Genomic DNA, 24893 nt, shown 5'->3' with positions numbered 1-24893 from the left:
ATATTAGTTATAGGAGCCCAAGAATCATTAATCCACTCCGAAATAAATATGGCTTCGAATCCGGCTGCTCCGAACAAATCCAGATACAGGTATAGAAATTTTGACCAACTCCCACTATTTGCTGACATTATGGCATTTTTTAAACAAATAAGTTAAACAATTTTGAGAAAAGTTCAATATAATGTCGAATTGAATCAGTTACAGAATTGAATTGAAATAATTACTGGTAGCTTACAATACATCAGAAGATGAGCCCAAATAGTAATCGGTAAGCATTAAACAAATCACAGAAAACAACCTAAAAACCACGCAAACGCTGTTATCACTATATAAGTGTTTTTAAGGAGGTAAAATCTGTATAGATGGATGTAAACGACAAATCTTTCAGCTGTATGTGGCTTATAACCCGGTCATATAGTATTTTTGCCTTGCAAGGAATCGCGCTGATAACCATCATTATTGTAGCCTGCTGTCGTTATCATTGCATTTGTGAGTGTGTGATGGATTTTTCCGTTAAGTTTTGCAGTTTGATCCATGAGCTTATAGCTTCGTGGAAATACAGTGTATAGTACAGGAATGAAAATTAGGAAGAGTAGTCATAAGTTAGTAGGCTAAATATTATTCCATCGGAACCCTCTCTCCTCTCCATGCTCTTAATTTCAATGTGGATCTGAATCCAAAAGCAGCGAGATTCGTATTAATCGGAATTTGGCTGCAGGCAAATTTTGTCCATCACTATTGGATATGTTATAATTATAGTATTACAACATCAAGCTTTGAAAAAACACGATTTCAACAATGAAGCAACACAGTTTCCGGGAATTAAAACACAATTCAACTTAATTTGTATAGAAACAAACAACTATAAGCAAAACACTTCAAATAAAGCATAAAACAACTGATACATCTACGAAACATATGTAATGACCTAGTTGTGTTTATTTCCTTTAAACACATATTTGTACTCAATGACTCAATTAATGAGAAAGAAATAATCTTCTATTACTTCACTTCGTTCCAATTATTTTCAGTCATGTATTTATCCATCAGCCATCCTTTCTAAAATTATCATGAAAACGTAACTCAGAAAAAAGGGTACATGGTTAGTTTGGGCCATTACGGTCGGTAGTTTCAACGAAGCAATGTATTGTTATGCCTCCGATCATAGACCCTTTTGGTTTCTAATGTTATTAAATAGTCGTAGTTGGCAACATGCGGGTTAAACCTATTACGGTAACCGGACAAAAAGTCAGAATGAAGCTTGAGGTTAATTGCATAATTGGATTCGCATGGGAATTTGGTGTACTTAGTCTCATGTACTTTTATTAAAATTTACTAAAGCTACATAAGCCAGCTATGCACATTGGGTTAATCTTCCAACTAATTCCAATTGATGCTTTTGTTAGACATACTTTCTCTAGCATTTGAATCAATTGCAAAGTTTTGCTGCTTTCCAAAGTAGAAGCTTAACAGCCTCAACTTCCATCCCTTGAAAATTCGTATAAATTCGTTTGCTTCTTTGTGACGCCTTTAAGGCGGAAGTTAAATAAACATACACCCCACACCTTTTGAAAGGTGCACTACCGTTTGTGTCATAATTTATGACACGATAAATATCAATTTAGTGACCCTTCCTAGAAAGGAAGCCGGATATCTCATTACTTTTTCCATTTCCGCCTGGAAGAAGCTACACGATTGGGTTTCAGGTCCCAGAATGACTTGCGTTAGAAAAAGTAGTAGCTTAGTCGTACCCTGTTTCAATCTGCGGATGTGGTTGAGATTTATGCGCGAAGCTGTCAAACGAGTGTGTTGCCTATGGTGAAGGGATTTATGAGAAAATGAAATGAAACAAAAACCACGTGATGGGGTCATTCTTCGTCACCTACATTTACTTCTGGCAGGAATGACCTACTTAGTTTGTAATTTTAGGAGATTTTGCATTTTTAAGTTTTGTATACTATGTTACGTACATGCCCCAAAGTTGTTTATTGTTTTCCGAACATGCTGGTTGATTGCTTCACATATTTTTTTCGGGTATTTTGGGTGACGATTTTTTTTGCGTTTCCTAGAATTTTTGTTGGTTTATTGTATTGATGTCCAATACCAAAAAGTTTTGGGAGCGAAACAACCATCTATGCGATGAATAAATCATGAAAACAGTAACATGCATTTATTATTCACCTCTGGTAGCTTTTCTGTGTCAAAAATTAAAAGTTTTATGTTCAAGCAACCAATTTTGCCAGGATAACTCTTAAGTAAATTAGATGTAATGTTAAGATTTGTCCGTTGTTATGTACGCTCGGGGGATGGTAAAATATGCATCCCTCCCCCAGCGGAACCCTTCAGATCGTAAAATTATAACTGTTTTTACGATGGAGGAAGTAATACTAATGATTGCTGCGCTGGTGCTTCCGAGCGTCCATTTTCTTCTTTGTTCTAAAACGACCCTCAGGCCACCACATTTTGTGACGCCACGTACGGGAACGGAATTCTAAGACCGTCGCACATACCCATCACTCAGTGTCGCAGTGTCGAATACAACTTCAAACAACCATCACCACGTTTACGATGTCATAAACTCGGTCTCGTCACACCCAACACTTCTGCTGCAACACACCGTGTCTTAGCTGATGAAGCTGACCAGCCGAAGGATTTGCTCCAGCCATTCTGTCACCAGCCAAAGCGTCTTGATTCGGTCCTCGTTCAAGACACTTCCGTCGATTTATCCCCCGTCGGTAGTTTTGGAAAGTTGTTTGTCTCCTTCAGAAGTTACTCGGGAACTGGAATCCGCGACTGGAATCTGGAATAACGGAGAAGCGGTGCGGTGCAGGTTGGACAGGCGTGTTTTATGGCGCAGAGTTTTCCACTTGCCAACGGAGACTACCGAGAGCAATTTAATTTGAAAGTTTTGACATCGATGCGCCTCCCGTCAGCCACAATCTTATTGGCAACCGGCACATCAACATGTTGGCTTTTCACTTTTCATCTCCAAAAAAAAAAAGACAAAAATATACACAAGCTTAAAAAGTTTTGCATGTTGTGTAGTTTTGTTTTTCATACATGCTATACGCTTACCGAGTGAAAACAAAATGATATGTTCGACGTGCGACTTTACCATACATACATACTCACCATGTTCCAGTACATGGAACATGTTCGCAAAGTGAAAGATAGTAACGCGTACAGCATAAAGTCAGATTAATATATATTGTGTTCCTTCATGATAAAACATGCATAATTTAGACAGTAGCCAGTTTCGCATTTTATTAAAGAGAAAAACGTTTTGAGTGTCATATTTACAACACACAATCATGTTTGAATGTCGATAATCAAGTAATTTCTCTATTTTTCGTAAAAAATAAAGCACTTCTTGCGTCTGGGTTAAAATGATGCTAAGCAACTACATAGCAAATTTTTAAAGTTTGCTTCTGTAATATAATGAACATCATTCAGTAATAGATAGTTATACTGAATTTCAGCATTAGTGGTACGTTTTTACTGTTTTTCATTCAAACAAATATTTTTATGCATTTCAGTAATGCAATTTTTACTGAAAATCAGCAAAATAAATAATCGTTTCACCGGAGATCAGTAAAACAAATAACTGAAAATGCAGCAAATCATTCTGTCAAGTCGCTCCAACAGTCAGAACATCAAAACAATACAATGCGACATGCACTTGTTTTAGTAGGCGCTTACACACACCGTGACAAAATTTCCTATGTGATTTAGGCTTGCGGGATTAATGTGAAAGAATTGGCAACCGTGTTGGTATGCTAAATCTTCACACCACTGCTCTTGCTGAAATTTCGTGAGTGCTTACCGAATCATCAAACTTGTTTCGACAAAATAAAGTTTATTATTATTCAGGAGGAACGGTCCTCAAATCTGTGTCAAATTTTATGAAATATGAATGAACATAAGCTGAACGGACTGCCACCCTGCGCCTCAATAATCAATTAAAACCTCAATTTGGATTTTTTCCACTCTATTTAATCCCAATCAATTCCTGAACAATCAGTACTATCAGAATGGCTTTACTGTGATATACTTAACGGATCAGTAAATATAGCTGACAAAATTTAAGTAGAAAATTACTGAACAGCGGTAAAAAAAAAAGTTAGTGTGTAGTTTGTCTTGGACTGTTTTGATAAACTTACTGATTATCACTTTTTTTCTGTTTTTTAAAGTCATTATTCTTATCTTTTTTAATGTGTCTCTATGCACTTTCTATCTTTTCATAAAAATATGCAATGGATGGGAATGTCTAAATGAACATACTAAAGTAAAATATAACTTGAGCTTAACTAAAATAATTATTTCTATCAATTAACTAGGTAATTCCGCGCTGTTCGTGATATGTGTGTCTAAAAAAGAAATAAATGCGAACAAATGGAACGTTCATATGCAACAGCAGTAAGAACGATTCCAACACTAATTTAATTTTAATCCTTAATTTTACATTCTAGCTTAAATTTATGTTTTGAATTGTTACATCTCTTATCTTCAATTGAAAATCTTTGAAACTAGCCAAAAATCTGGAAATATGTGATGTTTTTAATTCGCATGATTGTGAATTCCACTCTGTGCGAGAAATGAGTGACATATTGTATCTATTTAAAAATATCGAAGTAAAACTGTACAAATAAATATTTACAATCTGTAATTTAATTTTAGAGCCCAGCCACTCAATTTAATATTAAACTCTACTATCAAGTCACTTTTAACACAAACAATACCTGTTACAAGTAACTGTGTCGACAAACCACGTGCCTCTTTTATGGCACACGCAAAACCAAAACAAACACAACATGACAGGAGATAAGTGTAAACAGCTCGGTTACCATAGTCGATCTTCCAAATTGCGGAGATCGGAAAAAGGGCAACGTTCGCTGCGTAACGCGATGGCGCAACTGTCGCTGGAAGAAAGGCGATAAATACACCGTGCGCAGGATAATCGGCCTCTTTCAAAAGTTAGCGAACGACAAAGACCGGTTTTTTAACTACAATGAAAAAACTTTATACAGTTAAAATCGGTCAATCCGGTGTTACAGTCAAGTGAAATTGTACGTTGGTGAAAAAGGTCGTTATTTTCTTTGAGGTCGAGGAGCCGACGAAGTAGCTTTCGCAACACTACCATTATGCTAAATTTTTGATAAATTCCAAATGCCTTGTATCAGAAGTAATAAAAATGTGCTTGTGATCTTAATCGATCAACTGCTGACCGTCGTAAATCCGACTCACATTTCTATGAAGCATACATTTATGGGATAAGATTCTACAGGGATTTTCCTGTATCTATCAGCACCAAAGGTTCGCGTTGGTTAATTTTAGCACCAATCCTCATGTGCCATTCTATTTGAGTTCAATTTAGTTTCGCATCCTTTCCGTTCCGCAAAGGTGTTTGTGACCTGGTAACTGATTTTGTTACACAGCATTACGTTATCGATTGCTGCCCATGGTCCAGCTGCACTGGGCTTACCAAGAGCAGCTTCAGTTCGTTGTGCTGGTATCACCCCCAAACTTTCGCTTTTATTTTTGCCCTTTTTTCAATGATCCTTTAGTGGCAAGAGCAGTAGGAAAAACCGCAAAATAAACAAATAAATTACAGTTCTTTATTGGAGGATTACAGACAGTGCGAACGTTCCGAAGGTTTCCGGATCGAATCCTTTGGGTAGCTTGGTAAGTTTAGCTATAATGCCAGTCCGGTAAGGTATTTGTGAACGAAGGTTTTCGACTCGATTAATCGTCTCTGTACGGCCGTTTTTTTTCAATCGCTTTTCTACTTTTGCACCAGTTTTCTCGTAGTGACGCATGTCCCCTAGCAGCGTTGACGGGCAAACAGTTCAATTGAATGCGTACAGCGCAAGTTCGTTAAAATTCAATCTACTTCTACCACCGATCTAAGGGCTTCAAATGGAATTGTAGCTTTGGTGGTAAAAAAGAAGCGCTGTGAAAGAAAATAGGTGGTAAAATGAGTATTTTTCCACACCGCGTGAAAGGTCTCGGTTTTCCAGATTACGCAGCTGGCGCCAACGAGCTGACTAGAGTTGTTTGCTGTGACGTTGTGGTGTGGTTGTGGTGCAGGCGAGTAGGAACGAAAAGGGAGTCTAATCAAAATTTCAACAACCGACACTAAATTTTACTCCCCGCTGTTTTTTCACGCCGGGAGGGGCTAACAAGTATTGGCAGAAAACACGGCCCCGAAATCTTTGTGGCTGGCCGATTGCTTCAAAAATAATTGGGTAAACAGATTATTGTGATTGGAATCGATTTGATCGTAGCGGTTCAAGAAGCAAGACCTCATGGAATTGCCAAAAAAATGTAAGGAAAAGATGGGCAGTAAGGTGTTATTTAAGAAAAAGGAACGATACCCGTATTGCTGTGGTAGCCGAAAATTGAATTTCAATTGATAGTTTTGAGGTGTAAAGTAGCTACATAAACACATTTAATTTTGCTCGCCTTTCGAGACTGAGAAGGTGTGCCATTGAAAGGTTTATGAATGGTATTAGATTTGAAAGCTAATTTGATTTGTTTTGAGAATGATGCTCGGTCAATTGGGGGGTATTTCTTTCCAATGGTTTAGGGCCGTTTTGTAATTCTAATATCTGGTTGTTGAGTTTTCTTGCAAAAAAGGTTGGTTGATTTAAATAATAAAGCTCCAAACGCTGTTTAAATAAGGTGCGTAAATCTGGCATCAATAATAAGCGGCACGTTTTCCATTATGGTTCGCCGAAGGGTTCTGTTCAACTGACAGACTATCGAAACTCCTTCACATTCTTGCAACCTATCTTAAATGCTTGCGAAATATTCTTGAGCACGTTCCGTGTACTCAAACACACACACACTGAACAACGTAGAATTACGTTGAAGTAAAACAAATCCTACCCGTACCACCGACTTACGATACTTGCTTTGAGTTTAACCTATTTGCAACGAGAGCTAGATGCGAATCGATTTCTTACTCCATAACTAAAAGTTTGTTATACATAGTAATTAACATAAAATATTATGAGATCTATGTAGTTCAATATATAAATCTATCCAAAAATATCCATAAGAGACTGTTCCAAGCTCCAAGTCTCCTATAATCTTGTAGCTTAGCATACAAATTTCAACGAACATTTCAAACACACAAAAGACACATAAAACCTTATCATAACCACATAATTGCTCGTTGTCACGTAGTCTGCGCGTCCATTTTTAAGAGCATACCATTTCTGCCTAGACTGGTTTTATTACAGCCATTGTCGTTTCGTCACCTCGTGCCTTCAGAGTGATTTTAGCGCGGAAATTTCGAAATGCAGTTCGTTCGATTCAACTGTTAACCAAAATGGAAAAGAAAAGATCCGCTCAAGGCGATAATGTGTTTCTGTTTGGTGCTAGCACGGGTGATTGACGAAAAATGTAGCGCAACTGTTCCAAAGAGGGGGCGCCTTTCTGAGAAATTTGTTATGGATTTCTTTCTGTCCTTCGTCCGCCACATGGAAGCACATTATTCTGGCGTCATCAATCAAAAAACTCTGGCCTGTGAAACGAAAAAAAAAAACATTGCCATGCCAATGCTACACTACTGGATGTTGTACCAGTTGGTAGTGAAAACAAAACTGGATAAACGGGTAAGGTGCACAGCAGAGGCAGGAAGCAACCCAGAACCTCAAAAGCACATTGCCTTGCTTCCGTAGCTTTGGCAAACTTTGAACGATCGAATCGGACCATCAAGTCCCGACTATGTCTCCTCTGAGCTGCTCTGTTATCTGAGCTGAACTCCAGAGTACAACAAACCCAAGCTACAACAACAAAAACAACAACAAAAACCATTCCTCCTCTCCTCCCGCACCCTTGCTCTGGTGATGTTTTATCATGCGCTAATGCTGCCAAACGTCCCTGTACCCTCGAGATGATGATGTTTGTAAAATTGGGTCCCCGGGAATGAAGGATTGCTTGGTCATGGTTTCGGAGATTTAGCGAACTTCGGATCCGGGTGAAGTTTTGCATTATGTTGCCACGGGCCATGTGGTTCGCCGGCCAGTTACGTGTGTTTTTCTTTCTGCTGTTCACCAACGCGCTTCCATCCAGCCGGTCGGGTCGTGCTGGCTGGCGCAATGCAGTGGATTTGCCGATGGAAATTCAATCAAAACTTTTCCATCCATTCTGCACATCCCCACCGTTCATCGACGAATTGTGGCGACTTCCCAACATTCCCTACCGTCCAGTTCTGTTGATGGTCTCAAAAATCGCAGCGCTGTTCGCACGGAAGTAATTATTATTAATGAATGTGTTTTTTTTTGTGCGACAATTTTTTTTTTTGTTCTCGCTCTGCATTCATTTCCGTTGAGTTTCGCGGTCCTTTTTGCTGTTGACATTGAATATAAATTGATTGTTTATTCTGGGGACACTGTTGTCAGCCATTGTCGTCACCGCATCAGGCCAAAGTCGGACGCCGTCTGATCGAAAAACGATCGTTAAATAAACGATACTTAAAGCTCAATTTCGAAACCTCGAACCTCGTTCACATCGTTTAAACCGTGACGAAGCAGGATGAATGTGCGTGTAAACATGGCAAAATAAATGCCCTATTTGAGGTGTTAAATACGTGAGTTTTATCATTATTCGTCAACTACCGGTTTGTTGATGATCAATTGTAGGCATCATTGCATATGTGACTGACAAAAGCAAATATAATTAATCAACGGCTCAACAATTCGTGATAAAAATGCTTTGTAAATCATGTTTATGCTAAACATTTGTTTAAATTCTTCTTCTTTTGGTACAACAACCGCTGCGGGTCAAGGCCTGCCAGTACCCACTAAGTAAAGTGGGCTTGGCTTTCAGTGACTTATTGTTACCATAGCAGGATAGTCAGTCCTACGTATGGGGACACGGTCTATTCGGGGCTTGAACCCTGACGGGCGTGTTGTTAAGTCGTTCGAGTTGACGACTGTACCACCAGACCGGCCCTAAATTGTTTAAATTACTTTTTGATTTTCAATTAACGCGCACTATAGCATAAAATGAACATTACATTAAACATTCATTTATGTAATAGGAATCTATTGAAAAACCAAGTAATACCTTTAAGTGTTTAACAATTTACAAAACTATTGAGTCAATAAAATCATAATAATAATTGAACTTTAAAACATATAAAATTTATGTTCGTTTATTAAATTGTGTTATTATTTATTTAACGTTTAAATAATGTTTATAGGGAGTTAAAATTACCTTTTGACTATAACATCGGTATCATTTTACTAAAACAATAATAATTCTTAATCCATTGTATCTCATAGTGTACGCATAAGTTGAACAATTATCAATTAATTTTTGGTAAAATCATTTCCATAGTATTTTTTATGTACTTAACAGAGCTATTTTAAACGTTACGTTACGCAAACATGTGGCAATACAAAACCCTCGTACCTTACATATCGATTTTCGCTTATGGTTTTAATCTTATGAGGATGTTATCGATTAAATTGACCTCAGGTGACTGTAATAAAATGTGTCATTTAAAAAAATGTTCATGTTTCTGCCCATGTGTTATACTTCAACAAACGAATGCATATCAATTATCCTTTTTTATCACCCGTAAATAACATTATTAGCTAAACATTTCCATTAAGCCATCCGATGGAAATTCAATCTCGGTTTAATACGCGATGATTCTTCTTTCAAAAAAAAAACATAACGAAATTAAAAAAAAAAGCTTAAACGAGGTTTGTAACCAGTCGAATGGCTCGATTTATCATCAGTCCATGTGCAAATACCTAACACTGCCTCAAATCACGGCGATATGTGACACGGATTCAGCAAAGGAAAGCCACTAATTTGCTATTTCCGCTTGTGGGGTAGGGAGTGTGATACTATACAACAAAAACAGAAACACTATAATCGACACCATTATCACGGCTGTCCGGTTTTGTGGTGGCTAGAGCAATTGCATAAATCATTCGGTTTAATTAGTTGCGACTATGATTTAAAATGTTATGAAAATAAGCAACCTAATTTCGGACCCGTTGACTGTTGTCTTCCCTCACCGTTCCTCGAATGCAAACCGATGGGCAAACCAATTTTGTCGCACTCGGTCGGTCGCTTTACGTTGAGATTCCGGCAGCGACGGCAGTCAAATATTTAGTACACCCGTGGGGCTGAGTTTTTCACCAAAAGGCCAGTACCAGCATAAATCGCATAAATTTACCTAATTGGTGCATACATGCCCGCAGCCGGTAGGACAATTTTGCAGAATCGACATTTGAATTTGTTTGAGCACCGTGGAGAGAAAGAGAATTGTACTCAGAGCACACCGGCAGCAACAGCACCCAATATTTAAGCTTTTTTACAGTTGCAGTCGAACATGTCCGATTTCAATCTCTAGTTTTCTCCATATAGGCTTCGTTGGTCCACTAGTCGTTGACTAATTTGCATGAAATAAATTGTACGGTATGCCGGGTGTTTCACACCACACGGGAGAGTTGTTAATTACTTTGGACCGAAAGTTTAACGATTAACGATTAGACAAGCAGAGCTACTTTAGATGAACTTTACGACTTAGGGTTAATGGTTACGGTTTAAAAAATAAGAACACTAAAATCGAAGCCAACGAGAGATGTAGTATGAAAATGTGCTTCAACACGCTTCTAGTAATCTAAATGCAGAAGCAGTCAATGAATTCATGAATGAATGAATTAATGAATGAAACATATAGCATGTAATTATTCAGGACTGATTTAATCATCTGCATTCAGAAACACTCTGCAACATAATTTAGCTTCATTTTTTACCCTTAATAATGCCTTTGTAATTATATTACAGGATAAATATGATCAGTGTAGAGCTTTTACATGAAAAAAGGTAGTGACTAATGTTAATTTTAGTTTTTGATCAGCTAATTTAGAAAAAATTAGAAAAATTGGCCGATCTGGTGGTACAGTCGTCAACTCCTACAACGTAACAACATGCCCGTCATGGGTTCAAGTCCCGAATAGACCGCGTCCCCATACGTAGGACTGACTATCCTGCTATGGTAACAATAAGTCACTGAAAGCCAAGCTCACTTCACTAGTGGGTACAGGCAGGCCTTGACCGACAGCGGTTGTTGTGCCAAAGAAGAAGAAGAAGAAGAATTTAGAAAAAATATTCTGTTAGCAAGCCTTTTGACCATTTGTCATAGTTTGAAATATTGTTTAAACTCTGTTGATTTATTTGTTTGTTTTATGTTTCATTTTGTTCTTCATATTGGCTTTCTATACGTCACGTAAAAATGTTTCTACATTCTACCGGATAATCTATCTTGTTGTCGAGAGATTTTTTGAATAATTGAAACCACTAAAATCCAGCTACTGATTCCAGACAACCATGTATTCGTCAATTATCAAACTTTATGTGTTTTGTTCAATGCTGCAAAAAATGGACGTGACTTTTCTCCGAAATCCATGTGTTATGATATTTAGCTATTGGTCACACCATCCTATGCAACGTTCAATAAGTCTTGCGTTCGAATTTAATTTAAGTAGCTGCGCGGTTTCTAGCTAAACGCTTCGAGGCAATGAATGTTGTGCTTGTTATAGATGCAGTACAAAACCTTGGAGTCAACTTCAGGAAGAGCGCAGTTGGTATGTTCTTCCAACGTCCTCCGGCACTGCGTAAAGAGCCGATGCAGAAACATGTTCGCCATTTTTGGGTGTGGTTCGCTTATAAGCTGCCGGTGCACCAGTTTGTGCAGGCCTTACCGATACGCTCCGAACAGAACGGTCCGTAGCTTGCGGGTTCAATCGAAATGCTCAACCCCTTTTGCTGTTATCTGGTCGTGCAAGTGTCGGTTATGGGTCAATAAAATGGCCAGAAGCTTAATCAATAAAATGGTAAACGTCATCAACTTCCTACAGTAGGTTTTGAAAGGTTGAGTCGTTCTTGCAGCACCGTAGAATCATCACATACTGTGTCATTTAGAGTATGAAATGTATCCAACCTTGTAGGGGTGTGATTCAAGCATTGATGTACTTTTATTTATGGCGAATGCATCGATGGGAACCGAAAGGAAATATGAAGCAATAAAATATGTTTGATGAATACAATAAGCTGATGCCTCTTTTTAGCAATACATTTTATGTTTCTCGAAAACCATTTCATTAGTTAATGGGAATTTAGTCTTTTGCATTAATGAGCGAAAAGCTTAAAACCGTTCGAATTATGATACTTTTAACAAGGATGCCATAAATAAAAAAAACCCACCATCCTCGCTGTTGGTGTCTATTTTCTAGCTACGTGATGTTCCAGATTAGAAAACAATTGTTTTCATAGCTTCACTTACAAATAAAGCCACGTTAGCAATCTTTTCATCGTGTTTTTTCTCTTCCTATGTTCTTCTACGCAATAGCATCACTTTTCAATCTTCACCAACCAACGATTACAGCATGAGGTGCAACAACAACAAAAACATACAAATAGAGCAGTAGGATACTTTTGAACACTCTTATGAGCACATTTTAGCTACACCAGGATTCCAAATATTGGGCACCATTGTCCTTGTAACATCTGCATTCAATGCAGCCACACTGCAGGCTAGGATCCGCTTAAACACATACATACTTCACAAAGATTTCGATGGGAAAATAGTATTTGGAAGACAAGCATAACGTACTCTTGAACCGTTGCTGAACGTGCCAAAGAGTGTATGGTCTGAGGGGCACTGCAAAACTGAAAACTGATCGTTTCACAGCCATTATGAGTCGATTTAAGAAAATGCGCACTGAATAGTAATGATTTTTCTTTCAATATGCACACTCACGCTGGTGGCACGCTTTCCGCACTCGGTGGGACTGACTGCTTGCAGAAAGAATGGATTTTAAGTACACTTAAGGCTGAAGAGCTTTTTGACACCCAAAGAACCAGTGGCAGTTCTCCGTATGCATAGAGGGGCAAGCTTTATTCTCGTGCTTTCCGTACGAGTAGAGGTGTTTCTACAAGAATTCTACAGAAAATGCCGCACTATCTGTACGCCCATGAAGGCGGTCGTGAAGAAACCGATTGCCCAGGACATACCCCGAAACTTGTGCACTGGAACGAGTACGTGAAACACCGTGTGGCTGATGCGAACGACCGCTACTAGACGGAACAGGTTGGTCGCAACGGTCACACTCGGATTGGTGAACATGTACAGGAAGCCGATGATGAAGTAGGGTAAAATATTTTCCATATCATTCCGATGGGCGCTAGAAGAATGCACAAAACAGGAAAGAGAGGTTAAAACATCCCAACCGATAAGCATTTCGAGCAGCTGGACCACAAACAGCAAGGAAACCACGCAGAAATATGGCAATGGAAATGTGTTGCATCTGAATTGCAGCTCCGTGGCACAGGAGGGATTCGAAAAAATTCCAGCACAACCACTAGCTTCAATCTGACACCAAAACCATCTTCCCTTCCAGTTCGTCTGCACTGGGAAGCTAGCCAAAACGTGTACATTGCAAAGGTTCAGCTGGCAGCCGTTACATACCGTCGAACACGTTCCACATCCGGATCGTCATACGCAACCTTGCCACCCGGCTTAACGTCTTCCGGATTCGAAAAGACCTGAAACGAGCAGCCAGCCCATTCGGTGAGATTCACAAATCGGGGATTAACGTACCGACATACCCAGAACCCAGAAAAGGGAGCGTGTTCAGTGTTTCGTCTTTTTGCTTTATTTCGAGCGTTTCATTACCTTTTTGGAGCCACGCTTCAGGCCAGTCAGCACAGACATGAGCAGCATCTTGAGCCCAAGTACGGCTGCCCAAAAGGCATAGGCTTGAAAAACGGCCGGCTCGACTTGTCCGAACACTAGCGACATGGTGATGATACCGGTTTCAATACAAGCGGCACAAGCAATCTACCGGAAGACCGGACCCGTCTGTTACGGAATGCTTATCGCACGAAAGGTGAAGTAATACTAAGCGCCTGAAGGGACTCGGGCTCAACCGGCCTTACCCATGGAATCTAGTTTTTCTTATCAAAGTATAGTGAGAGGCTTATCAGAAGAGTCGAGTGCGAAACGGTGACTGGCAGATAATAACCGACAGCCAAGTGAGCGATATACAGGGAAGGCTGTGATTTTATGTGCATACGTTAAGCGCGTGAAATTATTGCAATTTATGCAGTCAAGGATGAGTGATGATTATTATGAAGGTAGCTTTAAGATACGAAGCATTTCAGTATAACATTAGCTCATTAATATTGAGCTAATAAATTACTAAATCAACTGGTTGTGATTTTGTAAGTAAGTCCTCCCACAACGCCCGATTCGGGAATGTCCAGAAGAAAAATGTACAGAAACGATTGTGTAAAACAAACAATATTTTCGTACAAAAAGCACTAGGTTTTTTTATAAAAAGAAAGCAAACATATTTTGATGTTCTTGAAATGCAATCATAAAATGTTTAGAATAACTGGTAGACATTTATATCAGATATTGTTTAAATACTACCTTGTTAATACATAATCATTACATCCTGTAGTATTTTTTAACAGGGCCTTCTCATCCAAAATTACAAAAGCAGTTTGAATCGATAAAACTGCGACTAACATAAGTTCTAAAGTTCATAAAAAACACACATCAAGCTCATCACGCATCACACTTCATACCTAGAACGAGCGGTTTACAAATTCTGACTCCCGGGCCAAATGCGGCCTGCCTCAACATTAAATCCGGCCTGTGAAAACATTTGCTAGTCTTAAAATTCCTATCTTCGTATACAAATTACTGATCTTTTAGAATTCTACTTTTCCAAATTTAATGATCGTAACATGGATTGACGGCTAATCAATATAGTCAAACTTGTCAAATTTCACGTATGTTACACTTACATTGCTTCTACATGACAACGTTTATCTCCAATGGAAAATGAGAACGAATATTTAGAAAAAAAAACCTTAATGTTGTTTTTACGTGTACGATGCTTTTAAGAGTATAACGTTTATCAAGAAGTTTAAAAAATCCCCAAAAATGTTTTGGCAACATGGGAGGAGGGGTTCACTAAAAAACGGTAATGCTCTTGTTTTGTTGTTTTGAACTTTTAAACACATTTTAGTAACGCACTATGTAGCCGATCCTTAACTGAGGAATCCTTACAATTTAATAGCAAAAATGTATGTACAAAAAACCTGTATTCTCCTGGCCCGCAACATTTGATCATTAAGCTAATTCTCTCAAAAGTTTTTCGACTGCTGGCCAAGACTAATTCAGTCTGTAAAAATGCAATCGATTGATTTTTTTACACGTATAGGTTTTGTTAATAAATAAATAATGCAGTTTGAAATAATGTTATCAAATGTATCAAATGTATTATAATTGATTTCAAACTGAAACATGGATGATAAAACGATTTTGTCATTTATTTTTGTTTGTCCACAATAGTCAACAAGTTACAATATGAAGGATCGCAACTATCAATTAGGCCTGGTAAAAATAACCCAGATGATACATATTATTCCACTGACACGCTGAAATTTCTGTTTTATAACTGAACTTGTATCGTAAAAGACCCCAATAAATAGATTCTTAGATGCATTACTCGGCATGATTGATGACATTTGCAGCTTGCACAGAACACTTTTCATCACTTTGATCTTCCGTTTCACAAAAACATCGTAACCAGTAGTTGAAGTTTATATTATTATTATTATTATTATCAGTTTCACAAATACCCTCTTCCTTAGTGTCCATTTACATATGTTTAAGCTGCCGCTTCCACTACAATGATAATCTAATGTGAGGCAATTTATCTTTTTACTCTCCATCAGCAACTATACTAAAGTGGCCATAACCGTTGAATGACATCTCAGCACACCCTGAAAAGGTCACCATGAAACTGCAGTTCTCTAAATAGCATATAACGCTCCCGGCCCCCTCGTGTATCCGAGTGGTAAGTAATCACTCTCACCCTCACAGGCCCCGTCAAAATGTGCAAAACTTCACTCACTATCAACGACATAAAACCACATCACTTTTATCGTGGCGAAGCGGTTCAGAGTTGACTCCGGTCGTAATAAATTCGAAACCAACAATATTCAAATTTTTGTACAACATCTGAAGGATATAGAACTTCGCCAAGTGCTTTAGCTCTTTTGGTGTTAGCCCTGCTGTCAGCGTTTACTTTTGTGGCAGGTTCCTATGCCAGTTAGATAACCTCACAAGACACCATGAAGCGATGACCATCGAGAGAATGACCCGATTATGATGCTGGTGGTTAAGCTTTTATCATTCTCCTACTCTTTCACCACGGCTGACACAGAGAGTATCATCATAATTTATGCCATTTGCTCACTTTTGTGATCTGTTTCAGTCCTCTAGTGGATCACAACAGCAAGGATCTGTAGTGCATCTTTGATGGTGTAAAAATATGGTATCAAAATAAAAGTGCACCAGCGTCGGTGGCATGAGCATGGAAGGCAAAGTTTGGGTGGAAAATATGTACGAACTTGACGATTTTTTTTATCAAATATGCCACAAACCGACTGCAGCACAATCCTTTTTGAGGCCAACTGCTTCCATTAACCTAGGGTGTGTCGCGAGGCTGTCCTACGGTAGCTTCGCACACAGACAAGCAAGCAACGATTGGATGGGCGTGAGTGGGTTCGTAAAAGTTAATCCAAAACTCAAACAAACCTCGTCGTCTGCGTAGCGAGCAGTGTATGAAAAAGTAAGATACCACAGAATATTAAAATCCTGCAATTTGAAATTCAGTACGAGAAAGGCTTTGGAAAGGCGAAACAAGAGAAGATGAAACGCCGGTTAGCAGGAAGCAGCGGACCAGAAGAAAGGATACAATAAGGGAGGTGAAAAATGAGTATCAAAAAAAGGACGGTCAGGCTGGTAGGATGGTAGAATAGTGTGGGAAAAACGAGACGGAATGAAGCGAATTAAGTGCGCTGTGCTCTGTGGAAAGAAGACAAAAACACACAATGGTCAAATGGTAGTGTGGTGGGATGATTGGGGTGGTGAGAAAAGTTATTATCGCCAGCTTGGGCCAGATTGCAGACGACGGGCTTTGCATTGGCCTTGCCCGATTTCACAGCGTCCATACTGTTTCGTCGTGGAAAAACGTCCTCCACAAGACTGGTGGGGCGGCGGGAAGATGTGGTGGTATAGCCGAAAACCAAACCCAACACGATAGCGACGGGAAATGCTGGTCGATGGCTCTGGCTAGCATAATCTCGTTTTAAAAGGTCGCTTCGCCTTGAGTGGGTGTTTTTATTTCATTACCTTTCTCACTCTCCTTAAGCTATCCCGCTACTTCCTGCGAGCTGGAACAGGCTTTCTGCTTGGCGTTGAATTTCACTGCGCTTCGCGCTTGTCACCCCACTTTTGCTCGACATTTGGTGCTAGCAATATACACTACCTCTTTCTCGCTCTCCCTATATCCCTCTATTGGTTCCGTGCAATAGTAGGCCAGAGCTCGCAAAAGCTTTCCAATGTACCACAAACGGAAACTGCACGACACTAACAGGTGTGTCGCGGAAACAGAGGAGTAGAGAGTGAAAGATTGTGGAAAACGTTCGCCCGAAACATGAACTGTAAGCTTATTTTATCTTTAATGGTGGTTATTTTTTCTTCCAATATAATTCCCGAGACGTTTGTTGGTTTTTAATATAGCAAATAATCAGAGTGGTTTCGCGAGACTATGTTGAACCAGATTGTATTTGGCCGGTAGCAAGATTTGCTTTGTGCTCATTCGCAATGGAAGATAGAGACGATGGTTGAATGGGAATGGTTTATAGATTTAAAGATTTTTTATAATTTTTTTAAATTCATTACTTTTTATAAAAACTTTGTAACAACATGTATAAACAACAGTAGACACAATAAATATTAAACAAAAGATGTTTTATGACAAATTGAGCACCCTTTTTTGGCAGCTTAGCAAATGTGTCGGGCTGGTCTGGTAGTCGTCAACTCGTACAACTTAACAACATGCCCGTCATGGGTTCAAGCCCCGAACAGCCCGTGCCCCCATAAGTAGGACTGACTATCCTGCTATGGTAGCAATAAGTCAAAGAAGGCCAAGCTCACTTGACCAGTGGGTACAGGCAGGCCTTGATTGTATAACTAAGCCATCAAAAATGTTAGATTTTGTTTGACAAAAATAATGAATGTAGAACATAATGACAAAAATAATCATTGTATAACACAACAATATAGAATCAAACGTCTAGAATATATCAGAAAACATTCATGCACCTTTCGGCATCGTCTGGGCTGGTCTCTTGATTCTACATATCCATGATAACGGGCTAGGTGCCTACTTGTTGGCGTCTGAAATCCCTTAAATACAGGCGAATGAATGCTCAGTGTAATAAAACACAAATTTAGTAGTTCTATAGTCATTTACAAAATTAATGGAAACTCAGAGTTTTTTATGAATTATATTTCATAAGAATTACACTTATGTTAACTGAAAAATGCACCATTAAATTGAAAAACGTTCAAAAACAGTTCAATGGCAAATCGCTATAAAACATATAATGAAAAAACAGACAAATTTTACGTATGCACATGTTTAAACATCTATTAGTCAATTTTCAATTATAGATTCGCATGTGCTGACCTTTTACACCATTATATGAAATGTTTATTTCATTAGCGCGTGCGACATCGATTAAGATTTCCATCTCACTTCACATGAGATAATAATTTAACGCATTGCCTTTCCCCATACACCACCTCTTCCAGTGCCTTTCATTTCGAAGAAAAGCAATCAATCAATCATTTAATTGCTTTTCCGCCGATACACTGCTATCCCATGGTAAGGCAAGGTCAGGACGGAGGTTTTTGCTGTACTAAACCCCATGGTGACATTTCCGATTTGCGTCAGTATCGAGCATACCGTGTTTCAGGGAGGAAACACCTTACTGTGCCAGCGGTACCGGAAAATGCGCCGATACCGTAGCTCAGTAGAAATATAGACATCGTAGCCAGAGAGCACTCAAGTCTGCAAAACATATTTCCTGTTTTGTGGATTTGCTATCTGCGGCTACGCACCCGGAGGTTTCGATCGCAGTCCGAATGGTAGTCGGACGACTTGATTATGTCTTAACGCACGACAGATCACGAAACGGCCATTAGAAGTCATCAAACTGCACCGAGGCGCGTGGTCGCCCGAACGGCGAATGCATGTTCACCAAGGCCCACCATGGGTTGTGCCGGGCCGTAGCAAAAGTACATGTTCTAATCGAGATTCTAATCGAGCCCCGTTTAAAAGGAATTAGCGATGATGTGCGTTAAAACGGGTGCTCAAGGTTTCTGCTATTTCATCTTCAGCGATTGTGTATTTGTGAATACTAGTTGAGAGTGTGGGGACGGGTAGGCTTTTCAAATCGCTCAACGATCGTGCCGAGTCACGCTCATCGCCTTTAGGCTGTGTTTGGAGTGTTTCTCCAAGGACGCCGGGATGGAAAAGGATTGCACTGTGAAGATGCTAAGCATTCAGGAAAAGAAGCTCCTCAAAGCCCCGACGCGGCTGATGATGATGATGATGATGAGGATAATGAATGAGTAAACATTGAACAGCAATCAAGAGTCGATCGCTTCCATTTTCTCTACACTCTTGCTTCAACATCTCACGTTTCATTCTAGCTCCATTACCCTGCGAATCGGGAGCAAGGATAGTTCAAACGGATGGCGTGCGGTGATGTGCTAACCGAGAGGGTTTGGTTAATGTCGTTCGTATATCTAGGTTGCCAGCTTCCATCGGAAGAACATTGTTGAGTCATTTCGAGACGCAAAGCTCTTCTTCAGCCACTAAATGCGAATAGAAGCGGGTTCGCTCGTGCGAAGCCACATAATTTTAGCAATCTCGGCATCCCTTTCTGAAAAACATACAAGAACCTGTCTTTCAACGAAGAGTAGTAGAACTATCGATGGTTTGCTTTAACAGGAAACTCCCAAGGAGTGGCAGTGGAGAGCTCAACCTAGCGAACGGTGGATTTGTGAAACGCTTTCGCGTGGCCCTCCTTCAGGATCCCCTGCTGATGGTTGTGAGATAATTAGAGAGGGAAAATTCCAATTTACTGAACTCGAAGGAATCCCGGCAATTTTTATACCGCAAGCCAGCTCTTCGTTGTATGCTCGTGCCTCGCAGGGAAGGAAAATCGGACAAAAAGCAGACGAGAAGGTGGAAAACGGGAGGAAGGTTAAGTTTATCCTTCTGGTGCGTTCGTGCAGCAATCGAAGAAATGGCGAGCTGGAAGCGATTCCGCTTTTATTGGCAATCTTTGTTATGCTGCCGGGGATACTCGTGTTTTGAATTGGTGCTGTGATGTTTTCAGACTAGCCTGGTTGTGAATGTTCATACTGTTTCCGCTTCCTGCACAGTATCTGCTGTTGCTTTTAGGTTGCCACCATTATAGCATGCTGATTTGTTGGATGCAAGGTTCTTTTATGAAGCCAGCATTCTTGCTGCCACGGTTTTGCTGTTTTAGCTACTGTTTCTTCTTTGACGCTGCAAAACATGAAGAAAATTAGCACGATTACGAATCTTTTCTCCTAGTCCTGCAGTCGCCCGCGTTAAATGGAATGTCTCTCCTGTCCTGCTCTGGGATCGTATCGATTTTTCTATTGGCAAGCAATTGTCATAATCGTGCTGGGTTCGGTGCGCTTCGGCTCGTAGAAACACGGCATAGGAATCTGATACGTCAATTAATGAGCCAATTCCAATGTTGTGGAATTGCAAATCAAGGCTAAGTTTTGCTATCAATGATCTAATTAGGATTAATATATTTAACCAGGCAATTTGGTTTCAAAACTAAAAATGGGATCATTCACGATTCTAGTCAACTTTTTTATATAGAGTTTGACAGTTAGAGGCTGAAATCATGTAAACACTCCATACAAAACCACACTCAAAACTAGTCAGCAATTTTCATCCTAGATTATTTTAGCCTCAAAGCTAGAATTAGAATGGAGTACCTGCTCAAAAAAGTGGCAAAACAACAACAAGACAACTTAGATAGTTTATAAGATCAGTGATAAGACCAATGAGGGCCAATCACTTAACGAGAGATCGTGCATATTTCGGTATATTGAGCTACAGCCGGACTGAGCCGGACTGGCGTTCGTCGAACGCGCGAACTGTCACATTCGTCCGGTGTGAAAGAGCTCTCATAGCCTGTTTTTATAACCAAATTTGAACGCCACTTATTGACAGAACGAGTGAAAACTTTTACTCAAACAGGCTTACTGGTAACTTGACGAATACTAGTACATTCTCGTTCGGTTTTTAGTTTAATTTGATACAATATGTTTCAATCAGAAAAAAACACTGGTTTTTACAGATGATTGCTAAAGTCATCTAATTATTGAAGAATTCATTCTCATTGTTTAGGTGTGTAAGTTAACATTTATTGAAATAGTTCTAATTGATATACCTTTTCTAAATATGAGGATTCTTCAAATATTTTACGATTTTGTGTGTGTTGATATTGCTTATGATTATACAAAATATTTAACATGATATGAATTGATATAGCGCGTGGCCACGGAGGTGAAAAAATGTTGAAAAAATTTTCAACTTTGTCAAAATTGCTTGTCAATTGCAAAAAAGAGCTTTTCTCGTGGCTGCACCAAAAACTTACACAAGAGCGACAAAAAGCTCCAACGTCAAATTTTGTCATTTTGTTAAATTTTGTTTTGCTTTCGCGAACGTGAAATTTTGTTACTTTTTGTCAACTTTTGTCAACTTTATTTCCTGGCTGCTCCAGGTTACAAAATTTTGACAAAAGCTCAAAAAAGTGACAAAAGCTCACGTTTTAAAAAAAGTTGTCAGCATTTTGTCACTCTCATGGCCTTTCGCCTATAAAAGTTAAAACATTGCAAATAATTAACCCTGCAGATTATCCTACAGCAAAATGTTTCTGCTGAAAACATTATTGGGAACGATGAATCTTAAACACAGTTAACTTTAATAAAACTTCGGAAACAATCTTCTTCTTCTTCTTTGGCTCAACACCGTTGTCGGTCAAGGCCTGCCTGTACCACTTGTGGGCTTGGCTTTCAGTGACTTATTGTTACCATAGCAGGATAGTCAGTCCTACGTATGGCGGCACGGTCCATTTGGGGCTTGAACCCATGACGGGCATGTTGTTAAGTCGTACGAGGTGACGACTGTACTACGAGACCGGCTAAAAACAATATTGACAAATAAATGATTAAAGGATGATGATGTCATTCCAGAATGGTTATTGACATTCGAATTACTCAAAAATCAAATAAAGCCATGGTTGCTGATTGGTCGCTGGTTTACAAAGAAAAAAATGTGTAAACAAAAGCGTGCTTTGCGAACAGTGTGGAAGCACAAAAAAGACTTCGCAGGAAAATTGAATTTCTCTCTTTGCTGATATTAAAGGTAATATCGTTAACGGCTGACGGAGGAACACAATGATCAACTGGAAGTAAGATAAAGAAACAAAAAGATCGGTGATGTTTATCGATTCCCAGCTAGCTTGCAGCTAGTTATTGGAGTGCAGAAAAAATAAAATTCTAACTTTGGCCACTGCCGGCCAACCGATCGATCTTTAGATCGAGTCCAAATTGATATCTGAAGCTCATATGTAAGAACATGATAATGTGGCGACTATCGTAGAATGATTTCGACCTCATCACTTTTTTCTAACTTCTATCATCTTATTTTTCTTCTTCTTCCGCTTCATTGGCTCAACAACCGTTGTCGGTCAAGGCCTGCATGTACCACTACTTGTGAGCTGGGCTTTCAGTGACTTATAAATTACCCATAGCAGGATGGTCAGTCGTACTTATTATGTGGGCACGGTCCACTCGGGGCTTGAATCCATGACGAACATGTCATTAATTCGTACAAGTTGACGACTCGTGGTCTCGTGGTACGATCGGCCAACCTGTTGTTCAGTTTCTAACACCTGTTGAATATTAGGCTTAAGATACGGTTTCCTATATATGCGGCCCGATTACAGCCAGAATCGATGTCCAACCTGACAGTTCTCCCGTAACAAGAATCACTTGTTCGTCTGCGTGGTACCAATAAGTGTAGGAAGCCTGTGTAGGCCGGCATGAGGTCGTTACGCCAACAAGAAGAAGCGTTATAGGTGAAATAGTTTTAAGCTCTTCATTTAGTTTTATCTCTTTATGCTTCCAAAATTAGAAGCATGGAAAACATGTAGGTACATGAATTAATTACAATACGCAAAACCATAAATGATTAATATTTCTGAATTTCATGGAATTCTCTCTACGGCAGGGCGATTAACAAAAGAGATTTGTAAGGTAAGATCCTTAGAAGAAGGAGATTTACAGATGATCAAAGCATAATAGTTTCTGCCAACTTAAATGTACCCAAAAGCTTTCGATAATACATTGTTTCCTTCTTGCGATATGGTTTTCTTGAGAAAACATCAAATTCAATCCATTCTGCCCCAGTCAATCACAATGTCACAAACACAATAACTATTTCGAACTTATGTATCAGCAAACTCGTTTCGTTTGGATGAATCAGATCAAATAGTTCACACTCTTACAAATTAGGCTATCTGCCAAGGACTTTGTACTTTCTCGCTTGATCTAAAACCTTGTTTTCTAGCAGGTTCCACAATTACCCAAACATGATTTTCAGAAATCGTATTATTAGCAACTGTCAGGTGCACAAAAGACCCTCCTGCTGCAAAGTTAACCTGATTGCAAAGGCAAGTAGTTCCATACACAAGAAAGTGTAACTTTCCAACTGACAACTTTCAGTATGTGGGATCGACCATTATTGATTGCAAAGATGGTGGAATGTGTTCATGGTTATCGGACAATAATCTTTTAGTTATTTCACATTACCATACCCAAGTAACATTTTAAGTTTTATCATAGTTCTAACAATGTTGTTATTATCATGGCATTAAGTATTCAATTCATAGGAGTTTTTCTTGTATGTCCTCATAAAACCATAATAAAACTCTTTTAAGCCTGAAAGGGCCCATCTACAGAACTCTATTAAAACTATTCGTTGCAACCTTCTCTAGACTTAAAGATCTTGCACCTTGAAAATTTAATTCATTCTCCAAGTACATGTTACGACTGAGATAATCATACTTTAACAAGATTCAATGATCTTTAGAAAGTCTTTAAAACACATAAAAAATGAAATCATGGGATAAACATCATAATCCGTTTCACTGTGAAATTATTATTCTTGAAAGATTTCAGTGACAATAAAAATACAACCATAACATTATCTGCCTGTGAATCGTGAAAGTCAACAAATTAAATAGTCGTATTTTTATGTTAAGCAATATAACATTGCCGAAGGGCAAATTTAAATGCCAAGAAAGTTTTACTGTGAAATATTACATTGTACCTCGAATTTAGACGAATCGCCGACATAATAATACACTTAATAAATAAATAAATAACAATAAAAAAATTTATTAAAAAGAACTGCCGAGTGTTCTGCTATTTTCAAATAATAAAAAAAAACCTTTGACTGTAATCCCATATTGTAGCATAGCAGAAAGTAATATCATGTTTAAAAAAGTCATGTATTATTAAATATTTAAATTATAAGCATGAAATCAAATACTTGCATACACAGAAATTCAATATGGCATACACATTTATGTACCAATAAATGTCAATTTCATTAATAAAAATGGTATCCATTGCATTAAGACACTTATATTTTGATTTACGACTCTTTCACACACATTTTGATTTAACATGTATGGCAACAAACAATGTTTAGTCTTAAAACTCTTAGTTTACCTATTCATGTGCTCTGTTAAGCATAAATGACTGTACAGCACTGTACGCGATGACATGTAAAACATGTTAACCTGTTAGGCAGCACTGGCGCAAGCTATTGTGTCTTAGGAAGCTTCATCGTGTCAAGTGTCAAACTTATAAA

At 38.8% G+C, this 24893-nt stretch overlaps 2 protein-coding genes across 10 annotated transcripts in view; both read right to left on the bottom strand.

Annotated features, from left to right (window-relative positions):
* The window catches only part of LOC1279364 (uncharacterized), a 102227-nt gene that overhangs the window by 49766 nt on the left and 27568 nt on the right, over positions 1-24893 (bottom strand). The window lies entirely within an intron of this gene.
* LOC1279363 (prostaglandin E synthase) lies at positions 12865-13945 on the bottom strand. The gene is made up of 3 exons (XM_319078.3): positions 13706-13945; positions 13499-13575; positions 12865-13214 (listed from the first exon to the last, which is right to left on the bottom strand). The coding sequence occupies exons 1-3, from the start codon at positions 13829-13831 to the stop codon at positions 12974-12976; spliced, it is 444 nt and encodes a 147-aa protein (XP_319078.3). The 5' UTR covers positions 13832-13945; the 3' UTR covers positions 12865-12973.

This window comes from Anopheles gambiae, chromosome 3 (genome assembly GCF_943734735.2).
Source record: "Anopheles gambiae chromosome 3, idAnoGambNW_F1_1, whole genome shotgun sequence".
Lineage (NCBI taxonomy): Eukaryota > Metazoa > Arthropoda > Insecta > Diptera > Culicidae > Anopheles > Anopheles gambiae.
Note: the sequence above shows the minus strand (reverse complement) of the source record. Positions and strands in the feature narration are given on the sequence as shown.

Coding starts and splice junctions, on each gene's coding strand:
- LOC1279363 (XM_319078.3), bottom strand. CDS start 13,831: ATGTCGCTAGTGTTCGGACAAGTCGAGCCGGCCGTTTTTCAAGCCTAT. Junction 13,576..13,705: donor TGAAGCGTGGCTCCAAAAAG/GTAATGAAACGC, acceptor TGCTCGTTTCAG/GTCTTTTCGAATCCGGAAGA. Junction 13,215..13,498: donor GATGTGGAACGTGTTCGACG/GTATGTAACGGC, acceptor GCATTCTTCTAG/CGCCCATCGGAATGATATGG.